Here is a 23,535-nt window from a genome sequence, read left to right as displayed (position 1 = left end):
AACACTGTTTGCACTATTTTTCTAGCTTTACATCTACTTAAATCTAAAGCTCCAGTCAGTGGTACCATACTGCAATATACTTGCAGTATCCTAGCAAGATGCATTTTATAAATGTATAATTGACAAATCAACCATGACACAAGAAAGAATAACAGTACTTTCATGGATTGAAACCACAATAACTTCAATTAGAATTCCCATTGGAGTGCAAATTAAGAAGCAGAATAAACTTAAAAACACCAAAGTTGCCAGAGTACAACCAAACTGTCAATGAGAGCAACACAGAGGATGGCTAATGATTATTGACAGCAACATTTGGCTGTCTAGTGGTACCAGCAGCACATAATGGGGGGACAAAAGGCTGATTAGGATAACAGGCCTGATCCAAACAGCTGCAGATTGCTCCATTGGGTGGGGAAGGGGAGGGTGGGGTATGGTCCATTGCCTATTGTCAAGAATAATATATCACAATGGTGTAGGCTATTGAGGACAAATGCATTTATAGTAACCTTGGACGTTACACCCCTCAAAATAAAAACATATATATATATAATCTGCAATGATCTTAACTCATAAAGAATTATAGCCTTTATACCTCTTTGTGAATATTTCATATCTCAAACTCTCAATCATAAAGATAATTCTAAGTATTGCAATAATTTTGCACATGGTATTATGAAAAGCTCACCAAGAACGCTAGCACACCCACCCACTCTCACCACCACCAGTGTCCCTCACTGACGCCTGTGCGGTTGCAGTTGACAACGGGTGGATTCCGCACATTCCTGACCTTGAGAAAAACAAAACAGAATGACCAAATCCCGTATCAAACCATTCATATGATTTAAATTTGATAGATAAACCTTGGTATAAAATTGTCAGTAGTGCCCATGGGAGCTCTAGCCTGTTGCTCTTGTTCACTGTTTCCAAAGACACAAATGTTGTCTTTAACAATGAACTACGTTTAAAACGCATATTGTGTTAAAAACATAAATTAAGCCAAACGTTTAACTCAATTCAAATAGGCCGACATTATCGGTGATATGCTCACCCTGCTTTTGGCACATACAATAATGTTGACAAATGGAATAATTTTTGTTGGTGGTATTTATTATGCTCTCTACATCTTCAGAATTACATTATTCAATTGTAGAAATAGATCTATTATATCCAGGCCTGCCTGGGCAACTCCCGGCAGTGATGAAAACGTATGTGGAATCAGGAATTACGCATTCAATTGCATTGCGCCCAGCGCCCTTCGCTTCCTCCCCTCCCCCTATTTGAAGTCATGATGGCGGAACTGTAGTATTCAGGACGAGAAAACTGTACCACCCGCCCAACAGTTTACTTATTTATTTATTTATTTAGCTAGCATTTCCCCGCAATGACCCGCTGGATTCCCACTAAAAAAGAAAAATATGGCGTTGGTAAGCAAGAACACCATGTCCTTTTTGTTGTTGTTACAGTTTCAATGTTTTCATTCAGCAGTTTCCATCTGCTAACTTTCTAGTGTTTCTAGCCTGTAAGCAAGCCTGTGAAACTTTGAGGTAGCTGGGTAGGAAGCTTAGGAAAAGGCGACGTGATAGCCCAGTAACCTATAAAGTCTCATCGCTTCATTTACAGAGATGAATGAAAGTCAATACTTTGATGGTTGTGAAGAAGTTTGGGCGTGAAGTGAAATCTATATTCTCAACTCAGTGTTTTGACTCGATATAGATGTTGCGCAAAAGGTTGGTGAAAAGGTGAAACGTTATATCTGTAGTTGATTATTCAAAATATATAAATCTTTGAAACACTGTGTCATATGGGTTATTGTTAGTCTTCCTTTATAAGTCGTGAAACATGAAATCACACATGAGTCTGTGTGTGAGAGAGAGAATACACGCCCTCAAGGTAAATCAAAGCGAATGGGGAACCTTTTCATACAATCGAATGACGTCAGGCACATGTTGGTAGACTGTGGTCGCTAGAAATATGATTCTTTTCTATTATCCATTGTAATCAAAACAGTGTTTTGTTAAATGTGTTAGTATACTCATTTAACACAGGGACAATGTAATCTCAATAGTGAGTCATAACTGTTTGAAAATGTGCTATTCCTATGACTATTCACTATTTTCATAAATATGGCATGAGCAAAGTTGTTAGCTAAATATTTCCTTTTTGAAATATGATACTACAGTGGCTATTATACAAGTTCTAATCAGTGTTTGATGTTAGTTGTCATGGGACATCAAACAAGTGATGGGCAACCTTGACTCAGTTTTGCCCCAAAAGTAACACACCTCTGTGGAATTTGTGTGCAACCTCCTGCTAGGTTTGGTCATCCTAGACAGTCCACAGCCGTGTCATTTTCTTTGAAGTTATGCTTTGTCTTGTTGTTGACAACTTATGTGATAGTGCTACTCTTTTTGTTTTTGTCCCCTCCATTTCCGAGGCAGAATGATGTAAAGATAAATGGATTAAAGGCAATCAGGCTAACTTTTTGGCTGATTTATTATTATATGGGGCCTATAACAGAGACTACCTTTAGTTATGTTTGTGACATATGTTCAGAACATTCTTAAATCTTATTGTGTGTTCATGGCTGCTTAGCCCATAAATAAAGCTTATTACATGTGTCTGTCTGTTGTAATGGTCAACATTTTCACTTAAGGTAAAGGTAAATGCATTTCAAACTACCAATGTAGACTACCATATGCATGTGAAATATGTGCTCATAAATGTTAGGTGATAAATAGTAGAAAGACTGCTCAAGTTGTCTGGTGTTCCAGAGAGTGCCATCACTGTAAAAGACAGAGACAACTTGATCATGTAATCAAAGCTAATCTGCATTTCATTGTTTGATCATGTATGTTTTTACCAGGTTAGAGAGCCAGTAGTATTCTGACAAGTCAGGGAAATTGCTGGATGAGGTACACAGTGGTCTGGTATAAGGGAGGTGCAACAGTCAGCTGTGCTCATGTCCAGAAAGCAGTTCTTAGTGGTGACAGTGCTGCATCACAACATGCCCGGCTGGATTATACCCAGTGCCCTGCTGTTGCCTGGCCTGGACACTGCCAGGCCTGGACAAGTTAGTGAAATGGGCCATTGTCACTCTCTGCATGACCAGAGGGAGATGTCATTTCTTTCAGTAGATTTTTTATGAAGGCTATTGTGTCTTGATGCATAGAGTTTTCAACAAAAAATGAGAAAACATTTTGATGAGGTTTGCTGCTTATGATCTTTGTGCTTAAAAAGTGTTGTCATTTTTTATCTTCCAGGCTTAAATGGCGCCACTCTCTGCTATTACATCACACAGGCAGGCCCTTGAGCTCTAATTTGGGTTACAAATAATGATGTGAGATAATCCCAATGTTGACAAAGCAAAACATAGCCAGGTGGCTGATATCTCTTCCGTTTCCAAACTCCTAATCTTTGTTGACAAATGTAGGTTGCATCTAGTATTTTTTGAGAAGTATATTGAATTTCTTTTTCTCAGACCACTAAGAGCAGTATTGAAAATTCCCAGGTGTGCCAACAGGGATTTCAATAGAACTACAAACAGCCATGGAAAGGGAAGGACACGAGTGTTTAGTTTTGTAAGGTGAGGTATTTAGACTGGGGGGTGAGGAGCTGAACCAGTTGAAGCGTGCTGTGAAATCTAGCCTCCAGCAACAATGATTACTGCTATGCAAGTCAGGACAGATCTCCTATCGTGGTTCCTGTATCAGGGTATGTGTGTGTCTGCAATGCAGCTCACTCAAGTCATGACAGGGAAGTAAGCTATTGCATGTTAGGGCTCTTCTTTCTGGGTCTGTTGTAATATCATGGTGTTTTGTGTTGTGTTAAAGTGTGTGAATGTGTGGGGGAGCGAGCAAAAGAGGAAGGCTGTTTGAGAGGGAGAGGCTGAGCTGGCAGATATTCTGTGCTGTCTCCCACCTGTGTCCTTCAGATAAAAGGAGGGAGAGACTGCGCCGCCCTCAGAAAGGCTCATAAGTTAACAAACAGACGAGGAGGGCAGGGGAGGGTAGGAGGGCAGGGCACACTGCTGACCCAGTTGGCGACAACATGGCCTGTAAAATGTGACCTTTACCCAACCAACAGGCTCCATGGCTTGGAGATTTTAGAAATAAATAATACATGTCAATCCTCTTCTCTCACTCCACCTTCCTCAGTGTTGATGTAGTAAACCTGGAAACATTTCCCTTTGCAAGAAGGGAACACCAAACACCTAGCCTTAGGGAATGAAATGAAGTAATATTCAACTCTAACATGTGAGGTCAAGTTTACTGACAATAATTACTAAGACTGAAAATCCTTACCATGGGTCATTTACAGTATGTGCACAAACCTGCATTGTGATAGAGTAAAATAAAGTGGTATATATAATATATATATATATTTAAGGCCTTATTTCATTAGTTTTTTGGCTTTGCCCATTCAATTAATAAAACAATGTCTACTGAACATAGCGAAACTCAACTCCCTTTCAACCCCCTTTCTTCAAGTTTAAACATGCTCACACATTTCTCTCCCTACAATGCATTATTGAATAGAGTGTCCAGTCAGCTTATATTCCCTGTTATCACTGTAAATCTTGCTTTAAATACTGTATATTGGAAATATACCATTGAAGTCACAGCTTTCTGCTCAAAACGAGCTTCTTTGTGTGTATTCTTTTTTAGTAAGACTGTCTTTCTCTCTTGCTCCCACGATCCCCCCTCACCAATTCTCTCAAAGCAATCTATAATTACGATCCCAGAGGAGAGCAGGAGCTGTGCCTACAAGTGGGGGACACTGTGCACATACTTGAGACATTCGAAGGTAAGAGAAACATGAACAGCCAACATGCCCTTCCATGAAACTAGCCATTCAAATAAATCAGCAATGTTTCATGGAATGCTCTTGACTGAACATCCTGTATAACCTTCTGCATTTAGTTTACCCTCATCTCATTTGTCTTATCTGCATTTTGATTCCTTATCTCTGTCATGTATATCTCAATCCATCTTTAATCTACTCAGGGTGGTATAGAGGCTACACTCTACGGGACAAATCACAGAAGGTGAGGCACTACTACCCATTTATGGTTCATTTGAATGTGGAAGTTTGTTGGAATATGATGCCTAAGTTTTTGTTTCATCCCATAGGGCATTTTCCCAGCTTCCTACATCCACCTGAAGGAGGCCAAAGTGGAAGGGACAGGGTAAGGCAACAATCACTTATGCAGGGAGATCAACAATCAGTAATACAATCTCATCAATGAACTGCAGGTTGTTTTTAAAAAAATCTACTGTATTCCTGACACATGATATGACATAATTTACTTACTGTATATGATGCATCACTGATCCAATACCTGGTTGTTTCATTCCTTTCACCCTGTAGCCAGCAGGAAATAGTTATCCCAGCCGACTTGCCCCTGATACAGGAGCTTGCTGCCACTCTGAGAGAATGGGCACAAATATGGCACAAGCTGTATGTGGTACGTGTAGGATACTTCTCTCTTTTCCATCTCCCTTGTTCCATGATTTTCATATTAAAGCATTCTGTTATTAATTTCTGACATCACAGTGTGATGTTGTAAGCCCGGATGATGGTGTTGATATAGTACATGACTGTTTATTTGACAGACCAGCAAGACCACTATGTTCAGGAACGTACAGCAGATGGCCTACAGCCTCATTGAGTATCGATCTCAGATAGTCTCGGGGACACTGCCCAAAGATGACCTTGTGGAGCTCAGAAAGAAAGTCACGGCTAAGATTGATTATGGAAACCGGTATGAATTTTACTCTTGTCTGTATTGAATTGCATTCTGACATCAACGTGCTTGTAAAGTTTTATGTGAGTGAGTCATGGTGCTAAGAATATGCCCTTGTAAACCCACCTGAGGCCATATTTGATGCTTTCTGTTGGGCAGGATTCTAGGGTTGGATCTGGTGGTGAGAGATGAAGCAGGGAACACTTTGGATCCGGAGTGTACCAGCATTGTCAGCCTGTTCCGGGCCCATGAGACTGCATCCCGCAGTATTGATGACAGAATACAGGAGGAGAAGGCATGGAACAGCTGTTCTTTGTGTTGTTCTCATAGACAGCGGCTGCTTTCTGTAATATTATATTAGCCCTCCTGTGTGTTCTCCTCTCTATGCCCATACAGTGTTTTCTTGACCATTTCTAGACCCGGCTGCAGAATCTTGAGATGAGACGCCAGTCCCTGTTCAGCACAGTACACACCTACAGTCTCCTCATGAACTTGAAGAACTTTGTGTGTAACATTGGGGAGGACTCAGAGCTACTCATGTCACTCTATGACCCTGACCAGTCTGAGTTCATCAGGTTTGTCCTCATCTTCCTCCACATTCCACATGTTTTTAATTCGTTGCATTATCACAATAAACCAGAACATGCATATACTACTGTAGGTGCATAATGCTTTTTGGTTTATTTGTTTATTTTTTCAAATGTATGAAGTGGAGTTGTAGGGGGGCATGTGAGTTATGTTTTGAAACACTATTTGATGATTATGAATGTAATCCCTGCAGTGAGAACTTACTGGTGCGCTGGGACAGTACGGGTATGCCCAAAGAGATTGAGAAACTCAACAATCTGCCTGCACTCTTCACGGTAACTGAGATGATACCTTCCTCATGTCTGTTGTCCCTTTTCTCTGTTGTTTTACATGTTATAGACTCGCAGGGCAAAGCCCAACAGATGGGCTGGACTGGAGGTGTGCCATGTCATAGTGTTTCTTGGCCAAGGCCCTTCATCTGAATTGGTCACATGCTGTACACTGTTATATGGGCAATATAATGACTTCTGGATATTTTGCATAAAATGTCTCTGAAGGCAAATTACATTTACTTGCATAAGTAATCCTCATATTTGCACTGAGTGCTCTCCTCCACTCTGTCCTCTGTGCCCAGGATTTGAGCAGCAGTGACCTGATCAGGCCACGCCTCTTCCTGGTGTGTCAGATCATCAGAGTGGGCTGCATGGAGCTCAAGGAGGGCAAGAAACACACAGTGGGCCTAAGGAGACCGTTTGGTGTGGCTGGTGAGATGTGTTTGAAATTTCACTGCATTTCCTTTGGAGTTTAAGCATCCAAGACAATTCAACTCAAAGAAAAACACTACCCCATTTATTCAGAGTTTGAGTGGATGGGTAATTGAGGGGCTGAAAAATGAGGAATCCAGACCAGCCCCAGTATACCTGCTTACCTCTCTGACCTGTAAAATACCTCAACTTAGTCTGCCTCCCCAAAGGAGTGAGTGGAATGGATTTAACAGCCCTCTTTGTTTCGGGTGGAGGATTACATTTCTGTGTTGGATGAGAAATGATTTCCTCTTGTGTCACAGCATATGGACTCAATCCAGAGTCAGTAGAGAGCAATAGAGTGCTCTCATTTCCCTAAACCATTAAATAACACTGAGACAGAAAGAGTCAGGAGGAATGCCCAGTGCTGAACTATCATCCATTTCAACACAAAGATCAAGGTCACAGTGTCCTGCTGAAATCATGCCTAACCTGTATCTGTCCAGCTCCACACTACCTCTCTAATGCATGGCAGCAGGTGTGTGAAGGTCCATTAACTGGTTCTGAAACACAAACAGCATTGTGGTTCCACTCAGCTAGTTTTCTCATTCAAAGTACAAACCTCCACCGTGAGATGGCTGGAGTTGGAGTTGGAGAGGCTATTAAAGTGAGGGAAACATGCTAGCAGCAGTAACAATAACCAGACAATTGAATTGAAAGAAGCTTATTAGCTTAGCCTCAGCTACTGAATGCCACTACATCCTGTGGGTGACAGATGTGATTGTCTTTGTCTTTGTTCACAGTAATGGACATCACAGATATCGCTCATGGCAAAGCAGACGATGAGGACAAGCAGCATTTCATCCCCTTTCAGCAGTGAGTCTTTTGAAATTGACTCAGGCTGTGTTAATTCTCACCATCTGCTAATGGGTCTCCAGTCCATTTCAAATCTACCTGTCATTTAACATCATAGTCGGATATGGAAAATGGGTGAAAAGGGCTTAGAGCCCTGTTAGCTCATAGCATCCTTTGTTGAGGGATGTGCATTATGTGACTTTCAATGGCTTGGATCTGGATCTTTACAGCCAAAGACTGATCCCTGTTCTAGGTCATATATCTTTATATTGTATTTATTTTTTCCTCCAAGGCAATCTGTCGATCCATTTGTCAGTCAGTTGTCAGCCACTTTGTCAGTCTATTTCTCCTACGGTCTTCCTCTCTCACAGGATAGCTATGGAGACCTACATTCGTCAGAGGCAGCTCATCATGTCTCCTCTCATCCCATCTCGGGTCATCGGAGAGAACGAGCCTCTCACCGCTGTCTTCAACAAAGTCATTGCCACCCGGGAGGTCAATCATAAGGGCCAGGGTAAAGAGAGACACACTCACAGACACTCTGTGGCAATAACTCACCATTTCCCCAGTTGCCCCAGTGGATAGCATAGATCAGAGTATATGTTTTTTGAAAAATGAGTCAAAATTGGTTATTTTGTGTGGAAGATGACAGGTTATGTGTGTACATTTTGTCTGGTCCTATGCTGTTAACTTGTGTCTTTTTGTCAGGACTGTTTGTGACCTTGAAGCTACTCCCAGGTGACCTGGCTCAGGTCAGGAAGGACTATCCCCACTTTGTGGATCGCTCCACCGCCATCGTCAGGAAGATGGGCTTCCCTGAGATCATCCTCCCAGGTACAGAAGTCAACATTGTCATCTTTGCAGTTGACTTGTATCTTATACACAGGGTTGGCATACTTTATAGCTGCCTGTGTAACAGTAACACTTCATTGTTTGTAATGACCAATGATTTGTCCTTCTCCAGGATACGTTAGGAACGATATCTATGTGACGTTGCTGCAGGGAGAGTTTGACCGTGGTAAAAAGAAGACCCCAAAGAATGTGGAGGTGATGATGAGTGTGTTAGATGATGAAGGCACACTCATGGAGGTAAGAGTTCCGTCTTCTTGATTATTCTCATACACTGTACTGTGTATACTGTGCCTTTTATATTGTTTAATTTTTTCTATCCGCTTTTTAATTCATCCAACTTTCTGCCTTTAACCACCTTTACCTGAAGTTTTTTTTTTTATCAGTCAGCTCTATTTGTGAACTGATACTGTATACAGAATTTACTGTTCGTCAGAGTTTATTACAAATTGACCCCAGGGAATATTTACGCTGGGTATATGAAATGGTTTTTCAAAATGTCACTTGTTTGAACAAAGTTAATTTCCCCCCCTTGTGCAGAAAGCAATATTTCCTGGAGCTGGATATGATGGGATCACCGAGTACAAGTCTGTTATTTACTACCAGGTCAAGCAGCCGTGCTGGAATGAAACAGTCAAGGTACAGCTCACTTACAAGATTCCCAGGTGGTTTTATCTGGACAAGAGGAGCACTGTACCCCGCTTATGAAGTCTCAAGTTCACCAATTACTTCTCCAAATCGATTTGGCTCTATACAATGAAATGATCCTTCAGGGAAAATATTGGCACAGAACGTGGTACCCATACAAAATGCTAGAAACCAGACACTTGACTTGAAAGTCTCCTCACTCTTCCTCCCTTTCCTGTTTCCCACAAGGTAACAATTCCTATCGAAGATGTTGGCCGCTGTCATCTCAGGGTGATGTTCCGACACAGATCTTCCCAGGACTGTGAGTGTCTTGGGTGTGAAATAAACAACACCCATGCAGTCTGCCATATGTCTGTGGGAGCTGCTTAGCATGAGGAGGATCATGTTGGTTCCCCTCTGACGCTGCTGTTTTTCCTTCAGCTAGGGACAAATCCGAGAAGCCCTTTGGCATGGCGTTCGTCCGGCTGATGAAAGGAGATGGAACCACATTAAGAGACGGCAGACACGACCTTATTGTCTATAAGGTGTGACCTCCGAACTCTGGGCCTTAGACAAACCGTATACAGTATGGAGCTGAGATCAGAGGGCGGAGTGGGAGGGTTTTAATTAATTCGACTCTTTAGTTTGTTTATTTGGATTATGGGATTTATGCCCGCCATGTTACCAACACTCTTGCACTTGATAGTGTTATCTCGTTGAGGGCGAAGGTCATCTATTAACTGAAATTATTAAGACATTGCATATAAGAATATGTATTTTTAAAAAGCTGACACAGAGTGGATTTTTCATAAATCTGCTGTTGGTCAATAGATATCAAATTATGTCTCACCGATCAATACATCTCAGTATTTCATTACTTTTTTTATAACTCTCAGGTTGACGTGAAGAAGACAGAGGATGCAAAGACGTATCTCACCGTGCCAGGGACCTGGGCAGAGGTGGAAGAGAAGGAGAGACAGATGGGGAAACAGTTCCACCATTCAGGAGTGATTCCAGTCACCAAAGACAGCTTCCATATAGCCACTCTCACCTGCTCCACAAAACTCACCCAAAATGGTACTATCAGGCACAAGCCTCTCAACTGAAGTGCTTTTGTGTATTTTCTCTTCTACATGATGTGCTCTTTTATACTTTATTTGAAGTCCATGGGTCATATGAATGTAATGTGCTTTTGTTTTTCTTCTGTTGTCCAGTGGATCTATTGGGCCTGTTGAACTGGAGGTCCAACCCTGAGGAGCTGGACCAGAACCTGCAGGGCCTGATGGAGGTTGAGGGAGGGGAGATTGTCAAGGTGAGTGAGTCTGACTGGTCCAGAGTTGGCATTCTAAGATGGCTTTACACAAGAGGATCTCCCATTATGCATTTTGTTTCTTGTGTGCTCAGTTTCTACAGGACACACTCGATGCCCTCTTCAACATCATGATGGAAACTTCAGAGAAGGACACCTATGACACCCTGGTGTTCAATGCCTTGGTGCGTGATACTGGACCTATCATCATTATACCAAAAGACAGTTGTCCATCTGAAGCGTGGTACATCTCCCCGGCTATTGCATTATGGTAGGTTTTAACATGGCTATGTTTTTTTTTTTTTTTTTTTTTTTTTTTTTAAAACAGGTCTTCATTATTACACTGATTGGAGACATCAAGTTCCAGCACTTTAACCCAGTATTGGAGACCTACATCAACAAGCACTTCAGTGCCACATTGGCATACATGTGAGTCTTACCCTGTCTCTCCTTCCTCCCATACCCCCCCCCCCCCCACCACCCGACACACACACACACACACACGCACACACACACACACACTACTGTATTCACTTTTATCTCTTCCTGTCTTGACACCTCTCCACCCAGTCAGCATGCAGTCACATGCCATTACCGGTATACTGTGTACCACTGTGACTCATTCCACTGCTTTCCCAGGAAGCTGACCAAGGTTCTAAACTACTATGTGGGCCATGCAGAGGAGCCTGTCCTAACAGAAAGACTCTATGCTGCCCTCAAGGCCCTCAAGTACCTGTTCAGATTCATAGTGCAGTCTCGGGTCCTCTACCTCAGGTATTAAAACTATGGCCATCGTCCATTCAGCCTCATGCATGTTTTTGACAGTTGGTTTGTTTTGAAATAATCTTTGTTGTCTCTGTCTGTCAGGTTCTATGGGAACAGTGAGGACGGGGATGCATTCTTCAACTCCATTCGGACCCTCTTCCTCTCCTTCAACACACTCATGGACAGACCACTGGATGAGGGAGTAAAGATAAAGGTGAGTTGTGAAACATTGTTGGACACATTTTTGATGGCACATTTATGATGGACATTTGTTTGTTCTAGTGTAAAAGAGAAAATATATGCTGTTCACATGACATTGAACCTGTATGTTAAAACCACTTGACAGATGCATGTAACACCCTAACATACTAAAATAGCTTCCCATTATCATGTTTTTGGAAGCCTTATGCTGGCTTCATGAAAGCTCGAGGAATGTTTTATTTGATAGAGGAAATTTCATGAAAACTACTAATCTAGCTTTGTATAATGAGATTTATCCAGTGATTATTTGACTTTTGGGACCTGCTTGTCTATTACAGGGTGCAATTCTGAAATACCTCCCCAGCATCATTAATGACATCCAGAACGTCTTTGATCCTGTGGAGCTCAGGTAACTCTTTCGAGGCTTATCTGATATAAAATAATGACAATTTTCCCATCAAAAAAAGTATAATTAAAAGTATAATAATACAATTTGCTGTAGCTACAAAAGGAGTGCTATTGTCTCTCTCCCTCTCCTTCTCTCTAGTGTCCTTCTGACCAAGTTCATCGAGAGCATCCCTGACTCTCAGCTGGTGCGTCAGAAGCTTGGCTGTATGTGTAAGATTGTGGAGAGTGACCTTTTCAAGCAGCCAGGTATGACCTCAAACATATATAAACATAATGATATATTTACTGTAACTACCCAGTGGCACATTGTAACTGTCTCTCAATGTACACTTTTAATTATGTTATTGTATGATGTGTGTTGTTGTGTTGGAAGCCATGGAAGATGAATACTCATTCCAATTTTTACCCTAAAAATGGACAATAAAGCTTTTGAACTTGAACTTGAACACAGAGTGTCGTGACATCCTTTTGCCACTGGTTACTGACCAGCTGAGTGGGCAGCTGGATGACCACTCCAATAAGCCTGACCATGAGGCCTGCGTCCAGCTGCTCAGCACTGTGCTGGACAACCTGGATCGCAAAGACGTGGTGAGTGGCTGTAATCTATCATATGACTGACACTACTGGGATTATTAGTCAGAATGTATTCTAACATAATCTGGATTACTTTGGATACATATATTATAATCTCACTCTTGCACCTCTGTCTGTTTCTCCAGGGGCCAACCAGGAGCCATGTACAGCTGATTATGGAGCGGCTGCTTCGTAGGGTCAATCGCACCGTCATCAGCATGAGCAGAACCTCCCCTCTCATTGTAAATCAGAGAGAGCATTAATTGTATTTCTATTAATGGATTGTGTTCGGCACTCATGAAGTGATTATAAGACGCTGAAGTGTAGCCGATAGTTCACCATCTCAGAACAAATTAGCACCTTTTATAAGCAGTTTCTGAACACGGTAATCAGAAGTAAGTGCTCACAGTATTCTAAATGTGACTAATGATCTCTGTCCTTCATGGCAGGGTCACTACCTAGCCTGCATGACTGCCATCTTGAGACAAATGGATGACATGCACTACGCCCACTACATCAGCACCTTCAAGACCAGACAGGACATTGTTGTAAGTGCTGTGCCTCCTCCCCTCTCACATGGCCATGGCTCTTGTTGAATCATCCAATCAATAGCTGGCATTGAACCACTGGAGCCTGTTACTGCACCTTAAGTGATTATTGATTATAGACATTTCATCGGACTGACTTGAATGACATGATGAGGATTTCACTGTCCTTTCTTCTTCTTTATCTCAGGCATGTGGGTCTATTATCAGTAATGCTAGGGACCTGCTGGTCTTAGTCCAGCTGATTTTGTAGGTCATTATTCCAATGACTTGGCAGAGACAAATCCTCCCACGTTTGTGCTCACAGCATGATGTACATAAACGCACAGTTGAGTTACTGTGCTGTTCTCTCCCTGCCCCCAGGACTTCCTGATGGAGACGTTTATCATGTTTAAGGACCTGATGGGGAATGTCTTCCCGTCCGACTGGATGACTATGAACCTCCTGCAAATTGGTGTGTTCTTGCGAGCCATCAACCTTTACTCTGATGTCCTCAACATGTACTTTTTGGACCAGACACACTTCGAGCTGCAGGTGGGTCTTCACCTTCTGCTGGGACTTAAAAACGTTGCATAAAGCATCCTCTGTGTTGTTTGTGATGTACTCTTCCGTAGCTGAATCTTTTTCCTGGTCATCATTCAATGGACATTTCTCATCATTCTCTCTCTAGCTCTGGAACAACTACTTCTACTTGACTGTGGCATTTCTTACTCACAAGTCATTGCAGCTGGAATCCTTCTCTCAAGAGAAACGTAATAAAATACTGAACAAGTATGTATTATTAGGAATTTTTTTCTTTTAAAACCTTTTATTCAAGCAAAGACTGCTATTTAGACTCAAGACAATGTAGCTTGTGTGCTTCTGTCAATGTTGTACTGTATGCATACTGTATGCTGTCTATGTAGTCTAAAAAGATTTTATCATTCTGTTACAGATACGGAGACATGAGGAAGAGCATTGGCTTTAAGATCGGGGACATGTGGTATAATCTTGGTAAGTGTTGGTTGTTATCTCTTTGAGACAGGGAAGCCACAATTGAAGAAGTCTACAGAAAGGTCTGCTCAGTGGCCGGTGGCTCTTAGAGTAGGGGTGAAAAACAATATTGTTTTATTGCTCAGTTCCTTAGTGCCCAGTTCTTGATTACCACTTTATGACTTTAGTGTCGTATTGTTTGCATGGAAATGAAGGTGCAGGGTATTGCCTTCTCAAATGAACCTGAGTTACATTTCATTATAACTGTTTATCCCTCAGGCCCCCACAAGATGAAGTTCATCCCTGCCATGGTGGGGCCTATACTGGAAGCCACGCTTGTGCCTGAGCCAGAACTGAGGAAAGCCACCATCCCCATCTTCTTTGATATGATGCAGTGTGAACACAACTTCAGCCCCAGCCACACGTTTGAAATGGTGAGATAAAGCTGCCAAAAGCTATCTGGCTTTACAGTAAAACCCTGTTTAAACAGTGACTCGTTGCTTGGGCATGCGTGATTGGTTTGTTTGGTTTGTTGTCTGTACATGCAGTTTGAGAATGAACTGATCACCAAGTTAGATCAAGAGGTAGAAGGAGGTCGTGGGGACGAACAGTACAAACTCCTGCTGGAGAAAACGTAAGTCAACTCTAGCCCTGCCAATCACTCAAACAAGAGTCCAATGCAACACCCTAATTTCACTTATTTGGTGTTAACCATAGAGGAGAAGGGGAATATGAGGGAACTCTTGTGTATCATGTCCAGGTTACTGGAGCACTGCAGACGCCACAGATACCTGTCCCAGTCAGGAGAGGAACTGGCTCTGCTGCTCAGCAGTCTGCTGGAGAACCTGCTGGCCTACCGCACCATAACACATGATGAGAGTCCCGAGCACCGTATGAGCTGCACCGTCAACGTGCTGGTATGCCCAAAGCATGCTCACTGCCAGGATTAGTTGTCCAGGCACTAACACCCCTGACTGAATATTCACCATATCAAGTTGTTATGTTTCTACATCGAATCTATTGATCATGACGACGATGATCAAGATGTTTATTCTTTGTACCAAACTGAGTTTTGGCACTGTTTGATTTTGGTTGACAGAACTTCTATAAGGAGAAGAAGCGGGAGGACATTTACATTCGGTGAGTCATTTGAAGAAATACTGGATAGTGGATCCTTTTTTTAAGATTTCTCCATTACATTGATACATTGAATCTCTCCCCAGGTACTTGTACAAGCTGAGGGATTTGCACCTGGACTGTGAGAACTACACAGAGGCTGCGTACACCCTGTTACTGCATGCAGAACTTCTTGAGGTTTTGTTCATAATATTCAATTCTATTTTAAATCTATTTGATGTGTGGCATATTTATGTATAATGGAAACGTCATTTTTCTGTGTTTTCATTTTATTCGTTTCTTATATCTAATTTGTATTCTTGTAATAGAAACATGAACATAGTATTGAAGACCAAGTGCATCTGTGTGTTGTGGTCCCCCAGTGGTCTGACAAGCCCTGCGCCCCTCATCTGATCCCTCGCGATGGTGCCCATGTCTGGACTCAGCAGGAGCTCAAAGAGAGGCTCTTCCAGGAGATCATGTGCTACCTGGACAAGGGCAAAGTGAGTGTTTGTCCTCACCTTACCCAGTGACCCTAGGAGACCCCATCATGGGCCCTAGCTCATGCTCAATCATGCTCATTGCTTATCCCTAAGGATGCCATTTGAGTTACTGTCAGAAAGATTATTTTAAACTCTCTGACAGTGTTTTCCCTGTTTAACGGTCACCAGGTTTTAGGGATTATTCAGGGACATTATTCCCTGTGTATTAATTAATGTGTGGATTCATGCAAGCTACAATGTTTACTCTTGCGAAACTCATCAACTGCAATTTAAAATACATTTCAGCTACGCAAGAAGAAGCATGTTTTTAAATTGTCACTGATACTTGCAATCAGGGTTTGATTAAAAAAATGTTTACCAACTGCGACATGTGCATGTTCAGATGTGGGAGAAAGCCATTGAGATGGGCAAACAGCTGGCCAAGATGCACGAGAACCAGATGTTTGACTTCATGGAGCTTAGCCAGCTGCTGGTAAGAGGGCTTATCTGTTGCTTTTTGCTTAGTGTTTTATTAGAAATATTCGAAATTACCCTTTGTCACCTCACAAAAATGTAAACCAAAAAGGAACTTCATGTTCAAAAATTCCACATTCAAAAATGAATGAATTACTGTTCCACCAACAAGGACAGTAAGGGAGAGGCAGCAATTCACTGTCACCATATACAGTGCCCTGCATAAGTAATGGGACAGTGAAGCATTATTTCTTCTTTTGGCTCTACACTCCAAATGTTTGCATAGTTTTTATTATGCATAGTCCCCCTGTTTCAGGGTACACAAAAGTGATGGAACAGATTCATCAAGTCCAAATTAAGCACTCATGGCTAGTATTTGGAAGACAATCCTTTGCATGCAATAACTGCCTGAAGACTGCGACCCATTGACCCCACCAGATGCTGGGTATATTCTGTGGTGATGCTTTGCCAGGCCTGTACTGCAGACATCTTTAGTTGTTGTTTGTTTTGAGGTATTTTTGCCTAAAATCATAATCAGGAAATGAAATGCATGTAAAATTGGATTTAAATCTGAGGATTGACTTTGCTTTTTGTCTCTGAAAAACTCAGGTTTTGGCTATGTTTAGCCTAATAAAGACTTCCTTGACATTCATTGACACCGCTATGATCCTTATCTTGACAGACACCAATAGCGGACTCCAAAGGCAAATGCAAAGCCAAGAATCAATACTAGACATTGACAACTCTGCACAAATTATGTGACGGAACACACCTGACTTAGCAGAAACACCTGTCAAGCCAATTGTCCCATTACTTTTGGGTACCCTGAAATAGGGGGACGATGCGTAATATTTTGGAATGGTGAAACCAATATGTACACAAATACCATCAAATAAAAGCTGAGAATCTCAACTTGAACCTCAAAGTAATTTCAAATCCAAACTTTTGGAGTGTATAGCCAAAAGAAGAGAAAATGCTTCACTGTCCCATTACTTACGCAGGGCACTGTATATTCAACCTACTTAGAGAACCTTCCCTTTTCCCACTGAATTGAACCACTGTCAATACATAGATGGTGTCCGTGTCCACACAGTCTAAAGGCTCAGACAGCCAAAGCTCAGCCAGCTCGCTCAAGCCAAAGTACAGTTGAAGAGAAAAACAAGTTGAGGAAATGGCGAAGAGATAAGAGTTGTTGCCACACTTAGTCAACACTTGTACCCTGTGGTCCCCACCCATGTACTCCCAGCTGACACACTTGCTGCAGTAAGGAAGTCACATTGAATGTATTATACACAACACTTTTGAGTCTACTTATTGTAAATACTATTTCATCACTGTGTGGTATTCAGCATGCCATGTTATTTAATACAAATGACCAGTGAGAGATCTACATTTTTGAAGTGTATATTTCCATGTGAATGTTATTCTGATTGGGTCTCTCCTGAATAATAAACGTTTGTTAAATGTTGAAAACCACAAGTTATTTATACATTAATAATCCATTAATAAGTTTGTTATATGCATTGCTAATTGTGTCTTTGTTATTTCAGCACATTTTAGCTGTGTTTACTACATCCTTTTCTCTCTCCTGTTGCTAACAGAAACAGCAGGCCCAGTTCTATGAAAATATAATGCATGCTATGCGGCCCCAGCCTGAGTACTTTGCCGTGGGATATTATGGCCATGGATTCCCCTTTTTCCTCAGGGTAAGATCCTAACTGGCAGTATTTCAGTAAATTCAGACCTGTTTTGGTGTCATATGAGACTGTATACACAAATGACGTATGTCTTCAAAATAATTTGCTGTATTTTCTTCTATTATTTATATTTTGCTTGGTAGCCCACTCTTTGGAGGTTTTGAGGAGAATATCAGGCCACGATAACCTTATTTGACAGAACACCAATATTTTGACAGCTCAGTGGCACATCCTGTCTACCACAGTCGTAGCATGTCGTTAAATCACAACATAAACATTCTGTCATCACACTCAAATTTGATAGGCTATCATTATGTTGTTGCTCATTGTTTTTGATTTGATTTTGCAGAATAAGATCTTCATTTACCGTGGTAAGGAATATGAATGGTTGGAGGACTTCAACCAGAAGCTGCTCTCTCAGTTTCCCAACGGAGTGAGGGTGACCAGCACAGCACCCCCTGGGGATAACATCTGTAACTCCCAAGGACAACGTATCCTTACTATTAGTGCCATTCACATTGTTAACAGTGTCATTAAATACCACTTGTCAGGATATTGTAGTTTTCACTTGCACTGAAACATTCTTGGTCAAGTTTTATTACTAATTTCCTCTGAGATTTTCCTTTGGTTAACAATCTCTGTTTGTGACCACAAATAAAAATAATTCTATCCTTAGCTGAATTTCCCAGACATCCAGTGTTTTACTGTCAAGCCCGTTCTTACTGTGCCCAAGCAGTTTAAAGACAAGGGGGTTCCAGAGCAGATCCTGAAGTAAGCAACAGAACAGCTAACAGTTTATCTTCCTTTCTTACAACAACAAAAGATACTGTACTACTTATCAGACCTTGTTGATCTTTTCTCTCCCTCTCTTCCTCTCCCAGCTACTACAGAACAAACGAAGTGGACAAGTTCCAGTATTCCAGACCCTTCAGGAAAGGTGAAAAGGACCCAGACAATGAATTTGCAGTGAGTACCTCTGGGTAGTACTGGCACACAGTGCTACAGAACACCAACAAACCAGATCCCTCCAGTTACGCAAACAGAAATAACTCTTAACTCTGGAATGTCAGCCTTTTTTTTGTCTTCTTGCTCTTTTATGTTCAGGCTTATTGATAAGAGGACAATATGTTGTTGCTCAAGGCATTTGTGTTGACTGTTGTTGCATGCATGTTTTGTTCTTGTGTTCCAGACCATGTGGATTGAGAGGACAACCTACATCACAGCCTATCACTTCCCAGGGATTCTCAAATGGTTTGAAGTGAAGTCTAACTCTGTTGTAAGTTCTGTCAGTAACAATAATGACAATCACAACAAGCAGCCATATGTACTGCCATCAGTGTAATACATTTACAAACATTGAGTAGGCTACACATCTGTGGCCAATAGCATGTGGGTCCTACTACACTGGTTTGGTCTCCTGCTCCTTCATGTCTCCTCATCTATCCTCACTCTTCTATTGGTCAGGAGGAGATCAGCCCTCTGAAGAACGCCGTAGAGACCATGGAGATGGCCAATGAGAAGCTCAGTAATCTGGTTCAACAGCAGGCTTGTGACCGCTCGCTTCCCGTCCACCCACTTTCTATGATGCTTAATGGCATTGTTGACCCTGCTGTCATGGGGGGCTTTGCCAACTACGAAAAGGTTAGGCTGCCTCTCTTTCTTTCTTGTAGGAGTTGTAGGAGGTTGAACACAGATCAAGGTCATCCATATATTTTAGCAGTATTAGATGAGTGTATGACCATTTACTCCCCCCCCCCCTTTTTCTGTCTGCAGGCATTTTTCACAGACACCTACATCCATGAACACCCAGAGGACCTCGAGTGCATTGAGAACCTCAAACATCTCATCGCCCTCCAGGCAAATCCTCATACTCTCATTGTTATTGACACTATCCACTGACATCCTGTGCAAGTTCTAAGCTTCCCGCTTTCCCCTCAGATTCCACTCCTGGCAGATGGGATCCGTATCCACGGGGAGAAGTCCACAGAACAGCTGAAGCCCCTGCACAACCACCTGCTCACCTGCTTCCAGGACCTGCGGGAGAAAGTAGAGAAGCATTATGGCGTCATAACCCTGGTGAGTTGCCAACCGCAAACTCAATTTAATGTAAGGGGGTGCCAACTTTGGCTATTGGCTCCCTTGCCTCCCTATCAAACTCCCCTCATTCAAAGCAGAGTGTACATTATATTGGTGCAGGACTATAAATCTTCCTTTAGCCACCCCATAGCCGCCAGAGTTTTGTCTGTCATTGCACTCATCCCCTGCCAAGTTTCCTGATGATGTTTAATCCCATTTGTGTCCCAGCCCTGCTCCCTCACAGAGAGGAAGAAGAGCCGCGTGGGCTCAGTCGTGATGCCCTACATCCTGTCCTCTACCCTTCGCCGCATGTCGACAGTCTCCACCCTCTCCACCACCTCTTCAGGCCACTCCAGCGGCTCCGCATCCTCTGACGGCCCTTCCCGGCCCTCCTCCCAGGAGTCAGTTCCCGCCTCCTTCTCCCCCCTCCTCCTCTCCCCTTTGTTTCCTTCCCTTTGTGCTGCTCTTGTTTATCTCCTCTGTGTTGCAATGTTTGTAGGAAGTACTTTCCATGCTTTTCTATATCCCACAGAGTTGCACTGTCTAAAGTCTTTCACAAGTCAGTATATCACACTCACAGTATCTCTCTGTCCATCTCTCTGTCTCCCTCTCTCTGTCCTGGTATTCAACATCAGTTCACTCCTTTCCCGTGCCAACGATCGCCGGGCCTCTGTTTTGTCCCGCTCAGAGGATGACAACCGGATCAGCCGAAAGAACAGAAAGGAGTGGAGTGTTAGCAAGTCCCAGGTGTTGTTGGAGAGGCAGCCTGACATAGATGAGGTAACTGAAACATTATTATTACTTACACACAGAATGTTATCCTTGTACTTGATTGTCTTTACAAGAAGGGCTGTATCTCTGGTCTTTCCAGATCCCTCCAGAGAAACAGCAGAGGCCTAAAAGTCTGCAGTTTGCGGACCGTCGGCTGACCCTGTCCTTGTTCCAGGGTGCTTCTTCTCAGCTCAGTCTGGCCAGCCCCCTCAGCCCCCTGCCGGCCTCTCCAAACACTCCTCGCAGCTCCAGTACGTCGCACAACACCATGAAAATATATATAGCTTAGCACATTACCCTCCGCACAGAAACAGTCTTGCATTCATATGCAGATACACCCTGTGTGCATACATTGATCCTTGCCTCATGCACATGTAGACTGAATCAGGTTGTGCACACCCACACAGTTTAAACTGTAACTGCAGTTTAAAATGTATTGTTATTCTCTCTCTCTGCTCTGCAGGTTATTCATCTCTCCTCAGTGACAATGATACCGCCAACACTGACACTCCAGGGACACCCCCTCCTATGCCACCAAAGAAACACCCCCACGAGATTGACAATTCCCAGTACTCCTCTGAGGTACATCTCGAGGGAGAAAATAGCATCTACACATGCAGATGTATTTTTATTCAAATGTTGATTTTGAAAACAGAAAATAAAACATTCAAAGACATATCTTGATGATCGTTCCTCTGTCTCTCCACAGTTTATTCCTCCACTGCCAGTGAAAATTGAGAGCAAGCCCCCTCCACCGCCTCCTAAGACCAGGAAGTCTATGTTCCCCTCATACGAGCACAGTCCTCAGTGAGGATACCTCTCCACCTGGACACACAGCCCTTGCTCTTCTTCTCATCTAGGTCATAGACTTATTGTGATGAGGGCTTGGTTTATTACGTGGTACTGTAGCACTTTATTATACAATACTATTACAGGACCATTTACTTGTGATGTACTTCAGATTTACATGTTAACAGTTCATATTTCTGATTCTTATATAAGTAATTCCACCTGGTACTGTTTGTATTTAGTGAATCCATGTTGCATACGTGTTGGGTCATAGTTATTACCATGTAGTGAATACTTCAGTAAGTAAATGTTGTGTTATGATTAAATAGAGTGCCACATTATTTTTTAACCGGGGTGCACAGGGTCACTAGCATTTCATTTTCAGATGGGGTCCATTTACAAAACAGTTGTCTTGGAACGGGTATTAGAACAAGGTGGATTAAATGCATGATTTGCGTTCTGTATATTTTTTGAAAAGTAAAACAAACAGTGACCTTTGTATATTTCCCTTGGGATTTTGACATGATGTTGTATATAATGTAGTGTCTATTTTGAATATCACTGCGGGCCAAGGGAATGACCAAAGCTTCAATTTTATTTTACGTCATGACTTGTTGGAATCACACTGGACTAATTCCGAGTGCCTGTTTGGGGCATTCTACAAGAACAACACAGGCAAGAACTGCTTGATGATTTTTCATTTGACAAAGGTGAAGACCTTTACCTTTCAATGATCAGGGTGAGCGAATGGTCGGCCCAGATTTATTGTTAAATATATTGTTTAAATGTATTGTAGCAGCAGCACACACTTTGACAGTAATGCTGGCCCATTGTGATATTTGGATTCCCCAAAAGATTTTTTATTACAGTTATTAAACTCTCTCTGACTCCTATTAGTACAAAAATATTTTCTTTTCAAAGTCATCATTTCACATGGCATCTGCCATAACTATGCATTACAATGGGGATGAAAGCACACTAAGAAATGCAAGTACCTCAAAATTATATCCGAAACTATAGAGACAGATGCACTGGATGGAATTTATGTAAATTTTTTATTGTATATTTGTTTTATGAGAACAAAATACTGTATCTTTTGAATTTTTGCTTCCCATACAAATCAGTTCGATATTTTTAGTGGAAGTTAGTTTGATTGTAATGCTATATGGTACAGACACAATTCTGTTTTGATTTGCTAGGCATTTTGTCTTGGTACATATCTTCATTTTGTTTGTCTTTTATTGATTCATTGTTGAATTACTTTAAATTATTATCATTGAGGAATGTATTGCTCTGCACACTTGAGTTGTACAAATAGAAACATCATCAGTTGTATTAGTCTTTTTACAGTGAACAAATTTAATGAGATCAATAATGTAATCTCCATATAAGAATACTTACTTTCTATTAGGTGTTTAAAGTTCTCTTTTGCAAACAATGCAATACTCTGTGTGCCCTCAACATTTTTTAATCTATGCATGTGAGCTTTTCTGAAACTATAATTTTGAATCATAATGTACAAGAATGTGTCAGTATTTTAGATTGACTATTTCCATGAGTCAAAACCATCAAAGATATTTTAGAAGGGAATTAACTTTTGTATGCATTTTTCTAACAAGGATCAGATTTGTATGGACATATATGGCTATATATTAGCATGAAGAGATGTATTATAGTCTATCTTTTTACCAATGAACCTGTAAAGCCGACCAAACAAAAATAAAGAATCTAACAAACAAAAGTAATTTGTTTGGTGACATTTCTGATTAATAAATATGCCTCAAAGGCATCACAGATATTGTGTAATGCGGTTATATTTGTCTATTTTTCTGTTTTCTGAGGTACAGTGAATTGCATTACTCTCTTCAACAGCACACTGTTACACAGGGCTTCTTCTCTGGTAAATGTAAGGGTAAGTAATCCTTGGCCAACTAATGGCAGGCAGGCCATTTTATTGGCAAGCTAACGGTTACACGACATTACCCATTCATGTTTTCATTTATGTTCAA

General features: G+C 41.7%; 1 protein-coding gene across 1 annotated transcript; it reads left to right on the top strand.

Moving 5' to 3' along the window:
* Positions 1-1,292: 1,292 nt before the first annotated feature.
* dock5 (dedicator of cytokinesis 5) lies at positions 1,293-23,268 on the top strand. Its single transcript, XM_083673861.1, has 51 exons — positions 1,293-1,427; positions 4,723-4,806; positions 5,007-5,047; positions 5,133-5,188; positions 5,371-5,467; positions 5,616-5,764; positions 5,906-6,041; positions 6,164-6,321; positions 6,528-6,609; positions 6,909-7,038; positions 7,821-7,893; positions 8,244-8,386; positions 8,581-8,706; positions 8,837-8,961; positions 9,262-9,360; positions 9,598-9,670; positions 9,790-9,893; positions 10,245-10,425; positions 10,563-10,660; positions 10,753-10,842; positions 10,986-11,086; positions 11,297-11,431; positions 11,525-11,636; positions 11,962-12,032; positions 12,171-12,277; positions 12,483-12,619; positions 12,751-12,846; positions 13,054-13,152; positions 13,513-13,683; positions 13,820-13,920; positions 14,084-14,142; positions 14,401-14,555; positions 14,670-14,755; positions 14,882-15,038; positions 15,221-15,261; positions 15,345-15,435; positions 15,621-15,740; positions 16,123-16,212; positions 17,795-17,899; positions 18,240-18,381; positions 18,580-18,661; positions 18,772-18,856; positions 19,080-19,166; positions 19,355-19,531; positions 19,664-19,747; positions 19,829-19,966; positions 20,195-20,367; positions 20,602-20,746; positions 20,838-20,988; positions 21,201-21,319; positions 21,447-23,268. The coding sequence occupies exons 1-51, from the start codon at positions 1,385-1,387 to the stop codon at positions 21,546-21,548; spliced, it is 5,607 nt and encodes a 1,868-aa protein (XP_083529987.1). The 5' UTR covers positions 1,293-1,384; the 3' UTR covers positions 21,549-23,268.
* The last annotated feature ends 267 nt before the right edge of the window (positions 23,269-23,535 follow it).

Source organism: Argentina silus, assembly GCF_951799395.1.
Source record: "Argentina silus genome assembly, chromosome: 7".
Classification (NCBI taxonomy): Eukaryota; Metazoa; Chordata; class Actinopteri; order Argentiniformes; family Argentinidae; genus Argentina; species Argentina silus.
This window is presented reverse-complemented; position numbering and strand designations above follow the sequence as displayed.